This window comes from Eleginops maclovinus, chromosome 20, assembly GCF_036324505.1.
Source record: "Eleginops maclovinus isolate JMC-PN-2008 ecotype Puerto Natales chromosome 20, JC_Emac_rtc_rv5, whole genome shotgun sequence".
Taxonomy (NCBI): domain Eukaryota; kingdom Metazoa; phylum Chordata; class Actinopteri; order Perciformes; family Eleginopidae; genus Eleginops; species Eleginops maclovinus.
The window spans coordinates 16,033,074-16,050,139 of record NC_086368.1 but is presented as its reverse complement, the minus strand read 5'-3'; the positions used below and the strand labels follow the sequence as shown (position 1 = coordinate 16,050,139).

The following is a 17,066-nucleotide window of genomic DNA, read 5'->3' as shown; positions in this document are numbered from 1 at the left end:
TTTTCCTTTATGTTGAACCTATACATTGACAAATAGTTGCTGATGGACTATTAATATGCGCAACGCCAGTCAATGTTTTATTTATTTTTTTATATTGTTTGTGAACACCAGAAAAACTAGGATCAGCCTACATATAAATCTTCCGACCAGTTAATTCATTCATTATTACATTTCTGATATCTGATTTCTGATGAATAATGTGCATCACACATTTTAAGAACCAAAACGTGTTTTCAAACGTATTCCATCGAGGCTGAAACCCAGAGATAGATATGTATTAGGAGAAAGGTAAGAAATGATTGAAAGTCAGGGAAATGGCTCAAGTATATTGCAGACAACATCCCGGCTATACATTTTTTTTAAAGGGGTTGAGTTTTATTTTCAAAAGTTAAAAAAGCTCACAGAAAACGTACTGTATTTCAAAAGTTATATAAGCTCACTTTAAAGATCAGAAAACAAAAAACTTTTTTTCAGAAAATGGTTTTATTGAATGTTTCTGATTCAAAGAAATATATTTATACAAAAATGTTATTTTGATATACAAAACATAAATAATGAATGAAACATTTCAGCTGGGATCTAATTCAGACTTTAACCTTGAAATATCAATTCAGTGTGAATAGTCCTACTATTGAGGCAAAACACAATATGTGGTCCGGTAAAAATCTTCCTGTGTTCTGAATGAAGTCACATCAAAAGCACCATTAAGTGTTGGTCCATAATAATAGCTTTAAGGTGTGCTATTGTATCTGCTACAATTTATTTTATTCAAGGTGTAATATCCATATAGTCAATTCCCCTACAGATATAACATTTGTGAGTTAAATGTTTATATTTTTTCTCATTTTGTCCTTAATGAAAGTGTATGTGTATATTTACCAATATTATGTTAGAGTTGTTGGAGCCTGCCTCTAGATAAAATATATTAGGTTACTTTTATAAAGCTTTTTTAATACAAAGGGTTAATGTGATTGAGAAACAGTAGGCCTATACTGATTAAGATTTTTACAAAAAAACTCAAATAATGCTCGCCGTACATTTTTGTAAAGGCTGTTGCATAAATATATTTGGTGCAGTTTGTATTTTATTGAGTGCAAATGTATCAAGTATAAAATAAGAAAAGGGAGGATTTTCAGAAAGCATGATATATTGTAATTAAAAAAATGTAAAAGAAGAAAGGAAAAAAACATATTTCCTTGTTGGAAAATATGTGTGACATTTGCAATCCAGAGTAAAATGCACATGCAAAATTCTTTTTAAACCTGGATTGGTGACATCTTTCGTTTGTCTCGGCTGTAAGGCCAGTGTTAGTGCTGGCCAGAAACCAGGTTCAGATGGCAAGTTTTGCAGAGCAACTTCCCCTCCAATGGGTAGCAGCCACGTTCGTTTGGTTCAGGAGAGAGCTGGATGACACACACCTGCAGACGATAAGAAAGACTTATCCACTGGTGATGATTAATGTGTGTTTGCATACTGGTCATTGTGTACAGTGCAGTTTGCTATACAGTGTTTTCCCACCTCACACCTGTAGCAGTTCTCATGGTATGAGTTTCCCAGGCATTGAACGTTATAGCTGTCAGTACCATCTTCTTTTGGAATGATTAGCTTGTGACAGGCGTTACACTTTGGAGCATACTTCCTTTATGGACAACGTTTTAGAGAGAAAAGAATATTAGACAAGTCAAGGCAACTTCATTTGCATAACACATTTCAAACACATAGTCAATTTAAAGTAATCAATACACGGCGACATAATTATAACAACTTTAACAGCAATTTATTGATTATTTTTTACACAAATCCTCTTTGTGAATTGTGGTTATGATTGTTGTCATGTGATATGCTTGACAGAATTTTAAACATCTTACCTGTAATAGTCTTGGAGGCAATACACTTCCCCAACTTCGCCCTGAGCAAAAGCTTGCTCCCCAATTTCCTGTTTACACGTTGCACAGGTAAAACAAGAAAGATGGTATGCTCGTTCCAGTGCACGGATCACATGATCTGTGATAACCTCCCCACATGCCCAGCAAAGCTCCAGACTAGCCTAAAAGAGAGAATAAATGGTTAATGGAATACATTTCTGGGATGACACAAAAATAATCAAACACTTTTTCTACTGTTGGATCATTTTCAATTCTTTGCAAGCCAACTCTAATGTCACTAGCCACTTGGAAGGTATGGAAACACCCCTACTCAAATATGTAAAACATCAGATCAGTTTTAAGAGAACAGTTAGCATTAACGTAAACCATGCATGATTAGAAGTATATATAAGCATGCAAAAACAATCAATCCTGTAGTGCAGTTTGTGGTGACTTTGATCTACCTGGTAGCAGTCTTCACAGAGGGGGATTCCTGCTTTGTTGTAATACTGTTTACCAGCCAGGGGAATGTGACAAGATCTACACTGAAAGCAACCATCATGGTACGTCCTGTTCAAGGCCTCTATTGCGGGTTCAGATAGAGCCACAGGTTTCCTGCAGAAGCCACACACCTCTGCACAGTACACAAACATCAAATGTCAAAGCGGGTCATAATAATATGTGTATTGTCAAAGTGGAAGAGTGTGTAAATAGAGATCATGTTACCTCTACTCTCCCTGCTCGTGTCTTGCCCATTATTTTGGATCCCATGGGATAGTTCATCTTGTTTTAACCCACTAGATGGTGTGCTTGTTTCCACCTTAAATGAAAGGAGCATGCTTAATGTAAAACTGAACTGTAAACTTAAGCAGGAGTTGACACTATTTATAAAATGCTTGATTTAAAAATAATAACAAACAGTGTTCATGTTTGATGCTAGAAAGGTAAAGGAAAGATAACCTCTTAGAGGTCAAACTGTAAAGGAGGTTGTAGAGTAAAATCAGCAACAAATGCCTTTTGAGGTACTATAATTACAAGAGTTGGGGTATACAAATAAGATTAATAAGAAGTAAACATTTATTATTAAGTATCACTCTTTGTGTTTGGATTACGCATTAAAAACAATGCACATTAAACACTTATTTTGAAAGTTGTTACCCTTCAGCACTGGAGGATTTAAAGGAAAATTGTGTGTTTTTAACAGTTAATGATAGTGGTACTGTAGACATGAACATTTGAGTGACGCAGATGTGACAGAGGTGTGCATACCTCTCTGTTGTAAACGGGCTGCTGGGCTTGGGTCAGAGAGCTGGAGTGAGGCGTCAGTACAGGAGGTGGTGGTGGAGGTGCAGATTCTTCAGAGAGCGACGTTCCCAGAGATGAGGGAAGTGCAGCAGCAGGAGGAGGAGCAGGGAAGAGCACTGATTGGCAAGAAACAATATTATTTGTTGTAACCTTATGTAATCTTTTTTTTTTCAAGTTAGAACTAAGGAAAGTTGTTATATGTATCCCAAAGTAAAATACACAAATATATACAGTATATATACATGGGCATACTTACAGAAAATGCCACCAACCAAAAAAGTGATTTAGAAAAATAATTAGAGGAGAAAGAAATAGACGAAATAAAATGGAGGGACAAAAAGATGCTTATGAGTTTATGTCTGCATGTAGCATCTGTAGCATCTGACCTCAGAGACACGACTTAAGTGTGAGAAAGAGTTATGATTTTTAGCATTTCATTTTTATAACCTTGTCAGATGATTAATGGACAATTTAAAACTTAATAAACAGAACCAGGGATACTGTCTGTTGCTGCCATGAGTTGTTACTGATGGGTTCTGAGATTTTGAAAGCACAGGTCCAACTAACAGGTAGTTACCATTGAATCCAAGATATAAAAATGCATTGAATACCTGCAGCCCCTCTGTCGTCTCCTTGAATCTTTCCTCTGCTGGTTTCAGGTTGGGCAGGTTTGGGGCTCTGGGGGTCTGAAGCTCTGACCGAGGCCTCCTGACGAGTCTGGCCTTTGCTGTCCACACTGCCCTCAGACTCAGACTGTGAGTTTTCCTCTTTCTTAAGTCTACTGACGGGGATGTTGTCACTCTGGCTGACTCGTACAGCAGTGTGAGGCTTGTCTCTGGCCGGGGCGGTGTGAGCTTTGAGGACGGGCTGCTGTGGTGTCACGGTGGCTCGATGAGGAGGCGCAAGAGTGATGAAGACAGAGGACACCATCCTTTTGGATGGAGCTGCTGAGGCCATGACAGTATAAAACCCACATACAGCCTAAAAGGAGGACAGAACAATTATTATGTACATCGATTGCAATATTTAAGGTTTACTGGTCCTACAGAAATCTTCACAGACTCAACACATTACTTGTTTGTTTTTAGATACCTTGAAATGCAAGAAAAACAGCATACCAATGATGGCCATGTCATTGTGTCTCTATCATCTTAATAAGATTGAATCTAATTGTACACACCCTCTCAGTAAACTTTGTTGGAGCACACAGCACTCACTCTCACTTCAGAGAGGTAAACTCACACACTTGGAGCTCTCATTACCCCAAATGAATGGTTTTACAGGCAGAAAGCACAAACCTGAATCAACTGTTTTCTTAAAACCCACTCACTCTGTCTGTAAGCTGCCCTTACATACCTGGGAGAAAATGTGGCTTGAAGACAGTTCTGTCTTTTCTTCTTTCTCTTCCCTGCTCTGTATCTCAGAACTTCTGGTTTGTTTTCCCTCCTGTAAGCTGCCACTGAGAGAAGGCTTTCCTCGGGCGACTATCAGCAGAAGGCCACTCCTTTTCCTTCTGCACCTCCCTCCAACTCTCTCGTCCACCGACCCCTCCTCCTTCTCTGGCTGAATGACAATACCTCCTCCCTCCCGACCGTAAAAGGTGAACAGTTAATGTTGAGCAAAGTGCAGTAAAAAACATGACACATTCATGCACTATGAAAACTTGGCAGGCTCACACAAACACAAACAGAAACACACACACACACAGACACACACACATGCACAAAAACACACAAAGAGAGTCATGCCACAGTTAGGCAATCCAACAAAAACACACAGTCAGACTGTTTTACAATGCAATATACAGTATCATAGAGTATCTCATAAGGTTTTTGCCTGTAGATAGGCACCAGCCACCTCCCACTCCTTTATCTTTGTGCATGCCAGCAGGATGTGACTGTACCTGCCTTTTCCAGCAACTCCCTATCTCACACTGTCCTCTTTCTCTCTCCTGTGCAGCTCTGCCTTATTGTTCTGTCAGCTTTATTTTCCCGACCTCCCTCATTGAGTCTGCCTCCTTTTTTCTTCTCCCTCTTTCCTTCTTCCCTTCCCCCACTACATTATATCACTTAAGCCTTGACTCACTATCAGTGTCACATGGCATTGCTTCCATTTGTGCCCCACAAATGTCTGATAATATGTGGGGGGCTTCATCGTTCTTTCCTGGTGGAGCTTTCGTGGTTGAAGGTGGCTGTATAGGAGCAGCAGCACCATTACAGTGCAATGAATCAGGGCTTTGTGCAGGAGGAGATATTGGTGTATTAGGAGAGGATGGGGGGGGGGGGGGGGGGAGGCATTGAGTGATGTCTGTGAGAGCTATGAAAAAGCTGCTTTGTTGTGTTTGCTGCCCTCCACCAGAGCAACATATCAGGTCTGCCGATCAACAAGTATTTGGGTGAGTTTCCTGAGGCAGACCCTCTACACTCAAACGGGAGGATGGAGTGAGAATAAAACTGATCGATGTGGGTCAGAGTGGAAGAAGAGTGAGGCATGAGTGTGAGAGAGGGGGTTAACAGGAGACGGGATGAGGGGAGTGATGGGGGTCTCTGTTGTTCCTGCTCTGTGGAAAGGAATGCTGCGGTGATGTCACGGCTGCAGGAGGGAGCATGCCTACCGATGACACAATCCCCAGATCTCCACGCTCCGCCCCCCCCCCAACAGCCAAGATCCTCATTAAACCCCCTGAAACTCTTCAATGCTTCTACAGGATTAGTTTTCAATTCACTTTCCTTATTATTTTCAAGATCCCAAAATAATTTTACAGTTGAATCCGGAGTTTTCTGTCTAGTTTTGTGAGAACAATGTGCACATAATGAAGGGAAATGAAGAGAAACCAACAGGAAGAGGCCCAGTTGATATAAAAACAATGATGATTGCATGTTGTTGATGTTGATTTCCTGATTGTAAACATCTGCAGGGGTAGAAAAATACTTCTCAAGGAGAACACTGTTAGTTTACCCAAACACCACAAGTGAGAGTATGATGGCTGCTTTGAGTAACATACATTGGAGTACTTGTATGGGGAAATGTTGAGAGGCTGGAGGCTGACATAATGTGCCATATAGTCCCTTCTAAGGGTCTATCTCCATAAACCAATTCTCCAAAAAGCGTCTTTCATAAGACTTCTCCCCTCCAAAACACACTTTGCAATGTTCCCTCAAAGGCACAGGATATAATTTAGAATTATGCATCATAACCCTTATGATGACGACTCATTTATATCATGTGGAATATTAGTAGACTGTCCCTTTTGTGGGTGTAATTTGACTATTGGTACCAAATGACACCCTGATGATTTAAATGTTTTTTGAGATATTATTTATAAATGAGGTCACATGTTTTCAAAAATTGTGAAGTTGTTGTTTTAAAGATCTAATATACTTAATAAGTATAATTAATATGTAAAAAAAAAAAAAGCTACTTCAGTTACAGCATTTTAAATACCATCCCTGACTCAGACTCACAGTTAGGAAGATCTGCTTTTTGTTACTCTGCCCCACACACTGTACTTTACATATGCCGTCATATGAACCGTGGCACCATCAAACACGAGGAAGGCGGTGGAGGTCTTATCTGTTTACAGTGTGGACATTTCATCAGCTTTCTGCTCATCTTAGTTCTTATCAAAAACCTTTTTTAAGTACTTTTGTGTTTGGTACAATTGTGCTGTTACTATAAAAAACATAATATGCAATACATTATATTTAATAAGCAGCTTGACCATCCCTTTTTACAAAACAAAAGGATCAATAATAACAGAAATCTTCAAGTTCATTCTGAAAAGCAGCAGCTAAATGGTGCATAATTATAAATTCCTCCTCTTGCATCTGTCATGAAATCAATGACTATTTTTATTTTGTATACAGGGTTATTAGGACTAATAGAAATGTGAGGTAGTGTCCGGTTTTAAAGGTAGGTTTTGGGTGCTCCATCAACTGTCATCTGATGATGTGTCCATCCTACGTTCCTTTGTTTTGTGATTGAAGCTCAGTTCATATTATCTCAAGCGTGCGTATTCTTCTTCCTGAAAGTGAAGCATAACAAAATAAATGTCATTTTCAGATTTCTCAAAATTGGCCCAACCGTTCTTCATTACAGAAATAGTTATCATCTATAAATTGCAGTCCAAAAAGGGAACATCAAATATGTCAAATCACTGAGTGAAGAGTTGATTCACACAGACCTGTAGCACGGCTTTCAGCAGATCCTGAGAGGGCAGCAGGCTGACCGCTTCACCCAGAAAGGTGATGAGGACGTGGAGCACATCTGACCAGTTGCCCACGGTCAGCATTAGCACCAGTAGGGCTCCCAGCCGCAGCACCACAGTGTGAAACAGAGCCTCTGCGCCAGGCTTACGCTGCTGATCCTCTGTGCAAAATGAACAACAAAATATATTTAACAGTTTAATAATGTGAACTATTATCTGAGGTATGGGTTGTGTTTTTCCCATTATACAATTGGCCCGTTTCTAGCCTATTGGTATTTTATGGCCTAATTTCATATTTATTGTTTTAGTGGTCCCATTTCCAGGTGCATCCCCTATGGCCTGCTGTTAGAAATGAACAATATTAAACAAGGTTATCTTATCTCATTTTAAAATAACATTTCTCCCTTGAGAAGTCCTCCTAAAGACCATTTTCACGACCTCAGTACAAGGCCAGACAATTACCTTGAATGTAGACCACCAGGATGGAGTAGCAGAGCGTCAATGGAGTCCAAAACTTTAGTGCATCCTTCTGGGACAGGAAGTGGTCATAAACCGTAGCGGTGGAAGCCACAGCTGCTAGAGCAAAGACCAAGACAACCGCTCTTTGCAGCGAAGCCAGTATGGTGTGTCCGGAGGCCAGGAGGGTGATGCACTTCCCACAGTGATGCTCTGTGCTATGAAGTGGGTAGAGTCTGGCCACATGGCTCCACAGACTGTGGCTGACACTTGCCAGTGCCCAGCTGAGAGCAGCTGCCAGAAACAGGCTGAGCGAGCTGTGTGGAGCCCCCTGATGGAGGAATCCCAGAGCACAGGAGAGCCCACAACCCAAAGTGAACTGGCTCTGGATCAGGAGCAGATCTATGCCTCTGCCATCAGCATCCTGAGTTCACATTGGTTTAAGAGTGGGGATGAAAATAGGTTAGATTAGCTTTGGAAATATCTATATGTTGAACACTGGGTTAGGGCATAATTTCATATTTCAAAAACAATATATATCAGGATAAAGCAGGTTTTCTGGTTATTCAATCAATACAGATGAACTAAACATGTGGTGAAGCCTTATTTTGTTCAATTCTTAATGTAAAACTATTTTATCTTAAAACCGTAGTGCAAAATCAACAAAAAAGACAGAGAAACTTTTTGAACATAGACATAAACTATTTTTCAAAGAAACAATACAACAAAAATATATATGATACACTATTTTATTGTTATGGCAATTTATAGTGTCATGTCGCCTAACCGGAAGAAGACAAACAGATGTACAGTACACATAACAAGTCTAAATCAATGCGTTATCTGTTCATGAGTTTGGGACACTCACCAGTCTTGCTGTTGCCCAGGTAGAAACAGCTCTGAGAGAAAACTCCAGCACGATCAGAGAGGAAACCCTCGATCCCACCAGAGACAGGAGGACCGTCAGGGACCAGAACTGGAGAGATGTGGTCCACTTTCCTCTCAGAACAGTACCAGATGAGGATGAGCTCTGTTTGCTTTCAGTTTCAGTCCCAGAATCACTGTGTGGATGGGGATGATTAGACAACACATACACTGAATATAATAGAATATTTCCTCCCATTTTAAAGAAAGAACTCACCTGCATGTTTGAATAAAGTTGTAGACCCTAATCAAGTTGCATAGCACTGCTATACCACAGGCACCCACAATACCTTTGAAGCATAAATAAAACCACAGATATGAAAAAAGTATCCAAAGAAAATACTTTATACAAAGACTAAACATATAGACAATGAACTCACCTTGAAAGAAACAGTCTACTGGGTTTGAATCTAAAATAAACCATTCAAAAATCCAGGAGAAGGGAAAAAACATTTTTATGGTTTCCTTGTAAAATCTTAACAAGGACGGACAATGCTATGATCTCTCACCCATACTTTTCAATCTAAAAACCTGAACAGAAACTACAAGTCAGTTAATGCTGTGAGCCAAACTTTCATGCTGCCTTTATTTCCTTCCCTTAGAGAGCTCCATGTTTAAGGTCCAAAGGTCAAATGTGATTGGAGTTTGTTGTCAGTCTTATCATTCATTGATCAAAGAGGCTGAAATCCCCTCAAAAAGAGGCTTACAGATCCCTGTTTAACCAGATTAAATAGAATCACCCTTTGCTTACAATGCATCTTAGATATTATGTAATTCAAAGATGCTGCAATTTTGTCCAACAGGATACAAAAAACAAATGTCAAAAGTGCTTTTCATACAAAATAACTTTATTTTTTATTATTGTTATTAATTCAAAGGCTTGAAGAATTGATAGGTTACATTTCTGTACATAAAAACCTCAATTTGATGTGCCAGAACATAAAAACATTCCCATCAGATGTTTTTCTTCACATTTAACAGACAAGGCAACTATAATGGTGTATTAACCTGCAACAAATCACAGCAGCCACACAGAGATGCATTTAATACAGAGCTTGTGTTTTAATAATCTATGTGTTTTTATCTCCTCTTGATATGACTGCGAGCCATCAGGACTCTCACTCCTCTCTATTTAGCTTTACTGCCAGCAGACACATGCAATTCATTTAATAAGTAAATGAGGTATTAAAGGCAAAACCTGGTAGTTTAACAGCATACATTTCAAAATATTCATAAAATTGTTTGGAAGCCCTGAACACTTTTGATTGAGTCTGTGCAACATGTTTCCCACTTTATCAAGTACTTAATGCTGATCTTCTTCTTTTCAGACAGAGGGATATTCACTTAAATTGTTCCACATTAAATATGCTCAATCACGTTCTGAGAGAAAGTTAGAAGAGAAGGTTGATGTGACTCGTCTTTGAGAAGGTCCTAAATTCAGTGTTAATGTTAGGGTGGCTGAGTGGAGTCAATGGTTCAGGAGGTCTCAGCTCCCGCCCTGTTTGTCCTTCACTGTCTGTTGCCTCAACAGATCCCAGAACAGCATGCTGAGCACTGTGTGTGGGGCCAAGCGCAGGAAGACGGGGCCCATCCCTTTATACAAGCCCCTTAGGCCCTCAGCCTGGCACACCTTCAGCATACAATCGGAAAATCCCTGATACAGACGCCCCTGAATGATGGGTGAGAAAACATTGTTAGATTTTGCCTAGAATACTTCTAAGAACAGTCTTTCTCCCATTATTTAACACAAGAAACAAATTTGATTAAAAGAGCAGCTATTTTATTTGGTCATTATTCTCATGCTATTTTAAATGCTAAATTATTTACTTTTAAGCACATTTCTGGCAAACACCCTACTTTACAGATCTGTTCATTGAATCAACTAAGAGAGAATTAACCAACTAAGACCTTTTTTAGCGAGGGCAGGCCTTACAATAGATTATTTAAACTCACCCTACGAAACTCATCCACGGGCTGATTGTAGAGTCGTGTACTGATGACATCAAAAGGTGTCATGCTGATGGCCACAGCTACTCCACTGATCATGGCTGCTGTCAAAGCTGTGAGCCAGCTGTTAGGACTAACCCACTACAGAAAAGAAAAGAAACAGAATACTCACAGGACTTAATTTATGACTGATGACATGACGGCAATATTTAAGCAGTGGCGGCTGGCCAATAGAGGGCGCTAGGGCGCCGCCCCACCACTCACCTCTCACCACATTTCCTTGAATAAGACATAAAAAAAATTAAATAAAAATGAAATAATAAAATACAAATACTTCGAAATATATGTATATATTTCTTTAGATGTGCAAGATAAATATTTCATAGTTAATGATGAGTAAAGTTGTTTCGTTCGTTGACATTGTCTGATTGGTGACGTATTTCCGCCCTGGGGCGCAGGAATCTTTGCCCATAGACTCTCGTTAAAAGTTGTACATGCGCAGTAGCTCCTCTTCGATACAAGAGATAGGACGATGTTGGGGCGCACCTCTCTTGCGCCCCGAGCTGAATGCAGCTGGATTTGGTGGCGGGGCTGACGTCACAGCCTTCTGTCATAAAGTATGTGTATTGTCCATGTTATATATGATATATATTATTTAAATATATAGATATAGAAATATATCTAGAGATAGATAGAGAGATAGATATAGATAGATATTTATTATATATGTATATTGGCCCTCTGTATAGTAATATAGCACATCTGTATATTTGTTCATACTACATCTGTTTATACTATGCCAATTATTCCCACCTCTTTATACTGCCCTTATCTTTACATAATCACTCTTAACTGCATATACTGTACATACTCTATATATCACACTTGTTTCTCTTTGCACTTCTATCTATCTATCTATAATGTTGTTTTTGTTGTTTTCATTTATGTAAATACACTCGTTTGATACCTTAGTACATGTATGCGTGCTTTTTTTTTTTTAATACATTTTGGAGTTATAGCCCCCCCTGGAGAAAACTCCACCAGCCGCCACTGTATTTAAGTGTTGTAAAAATGTCAGCTGTTTATCTCCTCTACCTGGGAATGTGACACCCATTCCTTGGCTGACGTGAAGGTTGCCAGTTGAGCAGCTGATCCCACCATGACACGAGGCACGGCCCCGTTCACACCCCTCCACAGACCAATTAAACCGTCTCTTCTATATATGGTTACAAAGGCATCAGACACTCCCTGAAAAATAGAAAACAAAGTCATTGGTGTGCCAGCTAATTGCACTTAATGATGCAGTGTATGTTTACTAGCATGGGTTGGAAGTACATGTTGATAGAAATGTTTAATAATGGATTGAAAAGCTTTTTTAATGCATGTATTGTTTCATATCAGCGCACTGTAGTCTGCTTATAACAGCATTGTAATGCTGCTTGTGTAGAAACATGATGGCATTGAGACCACTGGATCTTGTGATCAGAACTATATTTGTATTCATTCTGTTGTTTTTTAATTTTCAATGGTAATAAATGCATACTATTTTCATAAGCATTTGAATGAATATTTACTATGACGTCACTCCAGATAAACAACCAATAATGTATTCATGTGTCCCTCTTACCAGGTGGTTATGCTGGTGGCCTACTGCTATGGCTTCCACAGTCTGAGCCTGCAGGTGGGTCTTCACCTGTAGAACAATTCAGCGCAAACAATTAATCAGCATTCAGACCGTATTAAATCCTATGCCATAGAAATAATCTAATTAAAAACCAGAATTATTATTGTAATAAGTCAGTTAATGTCTGTGTCAGATGCCAGCATGAGTAATGCAACAATGACAGGTAACTCTGCTAATTATGACCAGGTATCAGTCATATTAGACAAAATCAATTCCTCAGTAGTTCATTTGCACCAAACCCTGAATCTAAAGATCAAACAACAATAATATCATGCACAAAACCAAAATGGCACTCCAGTTGGTCTTAAATGACCTTCAGTCCCGCATCCTTCAATCACTGCCAGCACCAAGCAGCCACACGATACTGTATATTTCTGGCAGCAGTGGGTAGGTTGAAGCGGAGTGTAGAGTATATTTAGTGACCTAGACAAATGTGTTGTCAAATTATTTTGTCTTTCCATGACGGTGCAAAAGGTAGGGATGCGTTTCCATGACGGTGCAAAGACGGTTCAAATGTATTGACTGACAGCTGAGGAAGAAACACAACAACACTACTATTGTCGTTTAAAAGACATGCAGAGGGCATTCATAACAGACAAGTGTGAATGTCTAAACATTTTGAGTCTTGTCTTGTTTTATAGATGTACATAAAGCTGAATGGGATCTGGATGTGAGCTGGTGGCAATCAAAATATATATTACTTATCTATGTGGACATGTACAGTAGTGATCCTAAATCACAGTTTGAGCTTGTATTCTTTCAAAACTAGACGTCATTAAATTGAACTTTATCTGTGATTAAACTGACTCTACCACATACACCCATATAATGTCTCTTTCCTCACGAGTGCTCATGCTGGATTAAAATAGATGTAGGACATTTGAGACCTCTTTGAAATTGAACTTGTTTGCTTCCCTATCTCTGATTGTGAGTTACAATACCTTTGTTGAAGCTAAATGCTCGTGGTTTGCAATGTCACATTTTAATTAGGTTTTACCAAATGTTTTTTAAACCTTTTTACAAATTATTTATTAAAAGGTTGTTTCAGAACTGACATGTACAGTTTAAAAAATGAAAGTCACCACTTGATGCACCATAATTGTGTTAAGCCTGAAACTAAATTGCATCTGTAGTTCCTTGGCTGGTACCAACAAGTAAAACACAATAACAAACAGTGCAGGATTAAAGCATAGGCACAATAGCAAGTCACAAATGTGTGCTTGTCATATAAAAGTCATGAAGACCCTAAGACAGACTTGGGTTTTGGTTTTAAAAGTGCTAATAGCACTGCAGCTCCTCAGGATATTCCACTGGTCTGTGATTTAACTGATTTCAGAATAAGCTGATTGCTTAAGTGTTTGAAATGGTATGATACAATCTAACACAGAGGTTACTTTTGAAGATCTTATTAACTGAGTGTACAGAAAGTCACAAAGTAGAGGATGGGCCAATCCAGGTATTTATTTTACACAGTTAATTTGCTGTTTTCATTTCTTAAAACTCATTTAGAAGGTTTCCCCTTCATATTATCCTTAATGACACAGAAGTTATTGGCATGTGTAACATGTTTTCTAACTTCAAACAATTCTCTGCTCCACTTGTACTTGTTTAAATACAAAGAGCATCATCCAGATTTACAGTTGAACCTTTCCTTTAAAAAAGAAATGTACCATAAAAGATATGACTAATAGTGACTGATATGAATGACCTTTGAACAACTCTTGCCTTATCGCGTTACGCAAACATTGTGTGTAAATGAACAGTGTAACTATATTGTCGCTAATGCATTTGAAAAGCTGTCAAATGTATTATGTTGCTACACCAGGGGCCAACATGATCTGATGGTTTCTGGTCATAGATGAGCCGTGTTGGCGTTATTTGAACTGTATGGTCTGTTGGACTAAAAAGAGTGATACACTAAAACCTTTTGCATAATTTATCTGAAGCTTACCACAGAAGAGTAATCAATTACACTCGTCTGTTCACATGAGCCTTTGTGTTCTTTAAGTCAGTGGTTTACAACATTGGCTGTCAATAATTTAACTTATTTGGTTTTCTCTAACATGTGTGTTTGAGTTTGAGTGTAACCTAATGTAACGAGCAACCATTGTGGTATATGGGGTTTAAATTTCCTATTATCTAGTTTTTCACCACTTTGGGCTCGCACTGATACCACAAAATGACCTCATGGCTGATATCTGGTCCAACATTAAGAGGACTTATTTCTAATGTTTACAAAAGACAGACAACTATAACTCAAGGTAATGATTCAAAGGTAACATAAATCGTTTAGCTATACATTTTTGGTATAAACAGTAAGTGGCCACAACGTAGCATACACTACAAATAGCTTGTAACACATACTGATTAGTGACCAGGAACTATCAATGCGTTGCAAGGAGAAAAAGTGAGAATGTCTAATTAAAATCACCAGGAAGGTTTCAGGTAGATGTGTATTAATATCCATTTCCCTGCTCTGGCTCTGTGTTTGATTGTAATTGTTGACGTGTCGATGATGTTTTCTTGTTGTATTCTGATTTTTTTGTGAACCCTGACAGCAAAACAAATTTCCCCTAGAGGGAAAAATGACCTTGAACTTTAACACAAAATAAGCAAGACATTCGGAAGAGGGTAAAATTTGCTTCAAATTGCTGAACAAAGACATGCATTCTGTGAGGGGAGATTGAGCATTAGGTTGCATTAAAGAAAGAGACGGTAGTAAACTTACCAGGTAGGCAGGAGAGGCAATGAAGGCCCCCAGTGCCCCGGCCACAGCCCCTGACAGCAGACTCCCACCGTGGAAGGAGGTGACACCCAGAGCTTCACAGTAGGAGTAGGAGCCCAGCCTCACACCGTTCATCACACCCTGGTACATCAACCCAACAGAGAGTCCCTTCTGCAGGCCCCGGAGCCCGTCTGTGCGGCCCACCACCCACAGGGCCTGCAGGGCCCCGCGGTAGTGTCTCTGGTAGGACCCCCGTGCAAGCAGCTCTCCCTGAAGTTGCAGACGAGTCTTTACCACCTCCAGGGGGTTGGTGAAGACACAGGCAGCGCAGCAGGCAAAAGCACCCAGGGCAAAGTCTAGAGGAGGCCATACGGCCATAGGGGGCCTCGAGGCGCCAAGGACGGTGCGGGGTCCAGCAGACACAGTGGATGCCATCCTGTGGGAAGGCTGGGCACCAAACACAGACTCTTCTGGTGAAGGTTTCAGCAGCTGAACATCAGTCATCCCCTTGAAGTGTGTGTCCTGTCAGTGTGACTTGTCCCCCTTTAATCAGTTTGTTCGGGAACAGGGATTGTGTATCTCACTTTGTACAGAACAATGAAGTCAATGATGTTATCAGCTTCCGTGATAACTCATCTAACATATGTCTAGCATGTTTCCCCTGCGAGAACCCAGGTCAATGAGCGCATTGGTGTACCTCTGTAGAGGCTTTCATTAGCTTCCTTGACTGTCAGTCTGTTCAACAGAGGCACCATCTGCAAGAGAATGTATTCATGTGTAAGTTATAATAATAATCATTGTGAGGTTAAGGTGTGTTCGCAAACGCTGGACAAAGAGTGCTTGTGCTTCAAGAGAAAGACTGTGATGTGTTGGAATGGAAACATTCAGGTTTTAGCTTACATGGCCAACACATTTCAAAACGTTAAACCTGAAAAGCCGATAGAGGACATCTTCAAGAGCAAGACGATCGGGCACACTGAAAACCACCTGACACTCACAAGCTACCAGTCAAACTCATTCAAACCAACATGCAACTTCATTCAACCAGCACGGTACAGGTGAGAAAGACATACACACACAATTAGAAAACTACTTTCCTGAGCCTTTTGAAAGTTCTGAAAACATCTCTTGAATTGGGTGAATTCATTCTGAAACTCACAGTGTTTGGTGATCCTCCTGTGCAGCTCCATTCCTCCTCTCTCCCCCATTATTGTAAACATGTGTCCTCAGCAAATTCATTGTCAAAGTCTCCTCCCCCTGACTCTCACCAGGGCCAATACTATTCCCATGCTGTCTGCCACATCATCACATCCCGGGGATACACCAATCACAGCTCCCCATCAACCTTGGGGCTGCACCAATCCCAGCGCTGCGCCACGCTCTGCCCCCGCACTGGACCTATGGCAGCTCTCTAGGTAAAAGGTTATTGTTGGTCAAAGAGGTGGATGGACTGTCTGAGGCAAAGGAGGGCAGACTGACGGTTAGGTGTCTAAACAAGGGTAATCTGTTGAGATAAATGAAGGTAACCTCAGGAACAAAACAAACAAACCCGTGCTCTTTACCTCTGCACTATGTGTTAAAAGTAGCAGTTTTTTTATATATATATAGTAACAAGACATTTTGAGCATAAAACATTTAGAAAAACAGAGGAAATAATTTAAATCGATCTGTCACAACTGGTCAAAGGTTTTATTTTTTTTAAGTAACTGATGAAAAAAACGAAGCTTCTTGAGATGACTCATCTACTGTATGCAGAGCAGACACTTGAGGGCGCACTTCTACCACTCTTTAATGATTTTGGGAAAAGAAGTCCCTATAAAACCAAGATCCAAATTGGGTTGGTTATATTTAGAACCATTTCCCATTGAACATCCATGCAACTGATAATATAATAAAATGACAATTAGAAATAAGCTGAAAGGACTTCTGTTTGAGCAAAAACATTTTTAAATT

At 39.7% G+C, this 17,066-nt stretch overlaps 3 protein-coding genes across 4 annotated transcripts; all 3 read right to left on the bottom strand.

Moving 5' to 3' along the window:
- Positions 1 to 367: 367 nt before the first annotated feature.
- Positions 368 to 4,980, bottom strand: fblim1 (filamin binding LIM protein 1). 2 transcript variants are annotated; one of them, XM_063911911.1, is made up of 9 exons: positions 4,527 to 4,980; positions 3,782 to 4,151; positions 3,231 to 3,286; positions 3,135 to 3,200; positions 2,592 to 2,685; positions 2,330 to 2,499; positions 1,869 to 2,047; positions 1,519 to 1,639; positions 368 to 1,418 (listed from the first exon to the last, which is right to left on the bottom strand). In XM_063911911.1, the coding sequence occupies exons 2-9, from the start codon at positions 4,125 to 4,127 to the stop codon at positions 1,308 to 1,310; spliced, it is 1,143 nt and encodes a 380-aa protein (XP_063767981.1). In that variant the 5' UTR covers positions 4,128 to 4,151; positions 4,527 to 4,980; the 3' UTR covers positions 368 to 1,307. The 2 variants fall into 2 exon arrangements, with proteins under 2 accessions (XP_063767981.1, XP_063767980.1); XM_063911910.1 differs by having other exon boundaries at positions 371 to 1,418; positions 3,135 to 3,286; positions 4,527 to 4,970.
- A 1,620-nt stretch (positions 4,981 to 6,600) lies between these two features.
- Positions 6,601 to 9,354, bottom strand: LOC134883344 (transmembrane protein 82-like). The gene is made up of 6 exons (XM_063911664.1): positions 9,138 to 9,354; positions 8,975 to 9,047; positions 8,702 to 8,894; positions 7,840 to 8,257; positions 7,354 to 7,538; positions 6,601 to 7,194 (listed from the first exon to the last, which is right to left on the bottom strand). The coding sequence occupies exons 1-6, from the start codon at positions 9,208 to 9,210 to the stop codon at positions 7,168 to 7,170; spliced, it is 969 nt and encodes a 322-aa protein (XP_063767734.1). The 5' UTR covers positions 9,211 to 9,354; the 3' UTR covers positions 6,601 to 7,167.
- A 230-nt stretch (positions 9,355 to 9,584) lies between these two features.
- Positions 9,585 to 16,381, bottom strand: slc25a34 (solute carrier family 25 member 34). Its single transcript, XM_063911663.1, has 6 exons — positions 16,273 to 16,381; positions 15,117 to 15,868; positions 12,332 to 12,397; positions 11,800 to 11,952; positions 10,711 to 10,845; positions 9,585 to 10,426 (listed from the first exon to the last, which is right to left on the bottom strand). The coding sequence occupies exons 2-6, from the start codon at positions 15,615 to 15,617 to the stop codon at positions 10,244 to 10,246; spliced, it is 1,038 nt and encodes a 345-aa protein (XP_063767733.1). The 5' UTR covers positions 15,618 to 15,868; positions 16,273 to 16,381; the 3' UTR covers positions 9,585 to 10,243.
- Between the last annotated feature and the right edge of the window lie 685 nt (positions 16,382 to 17,066).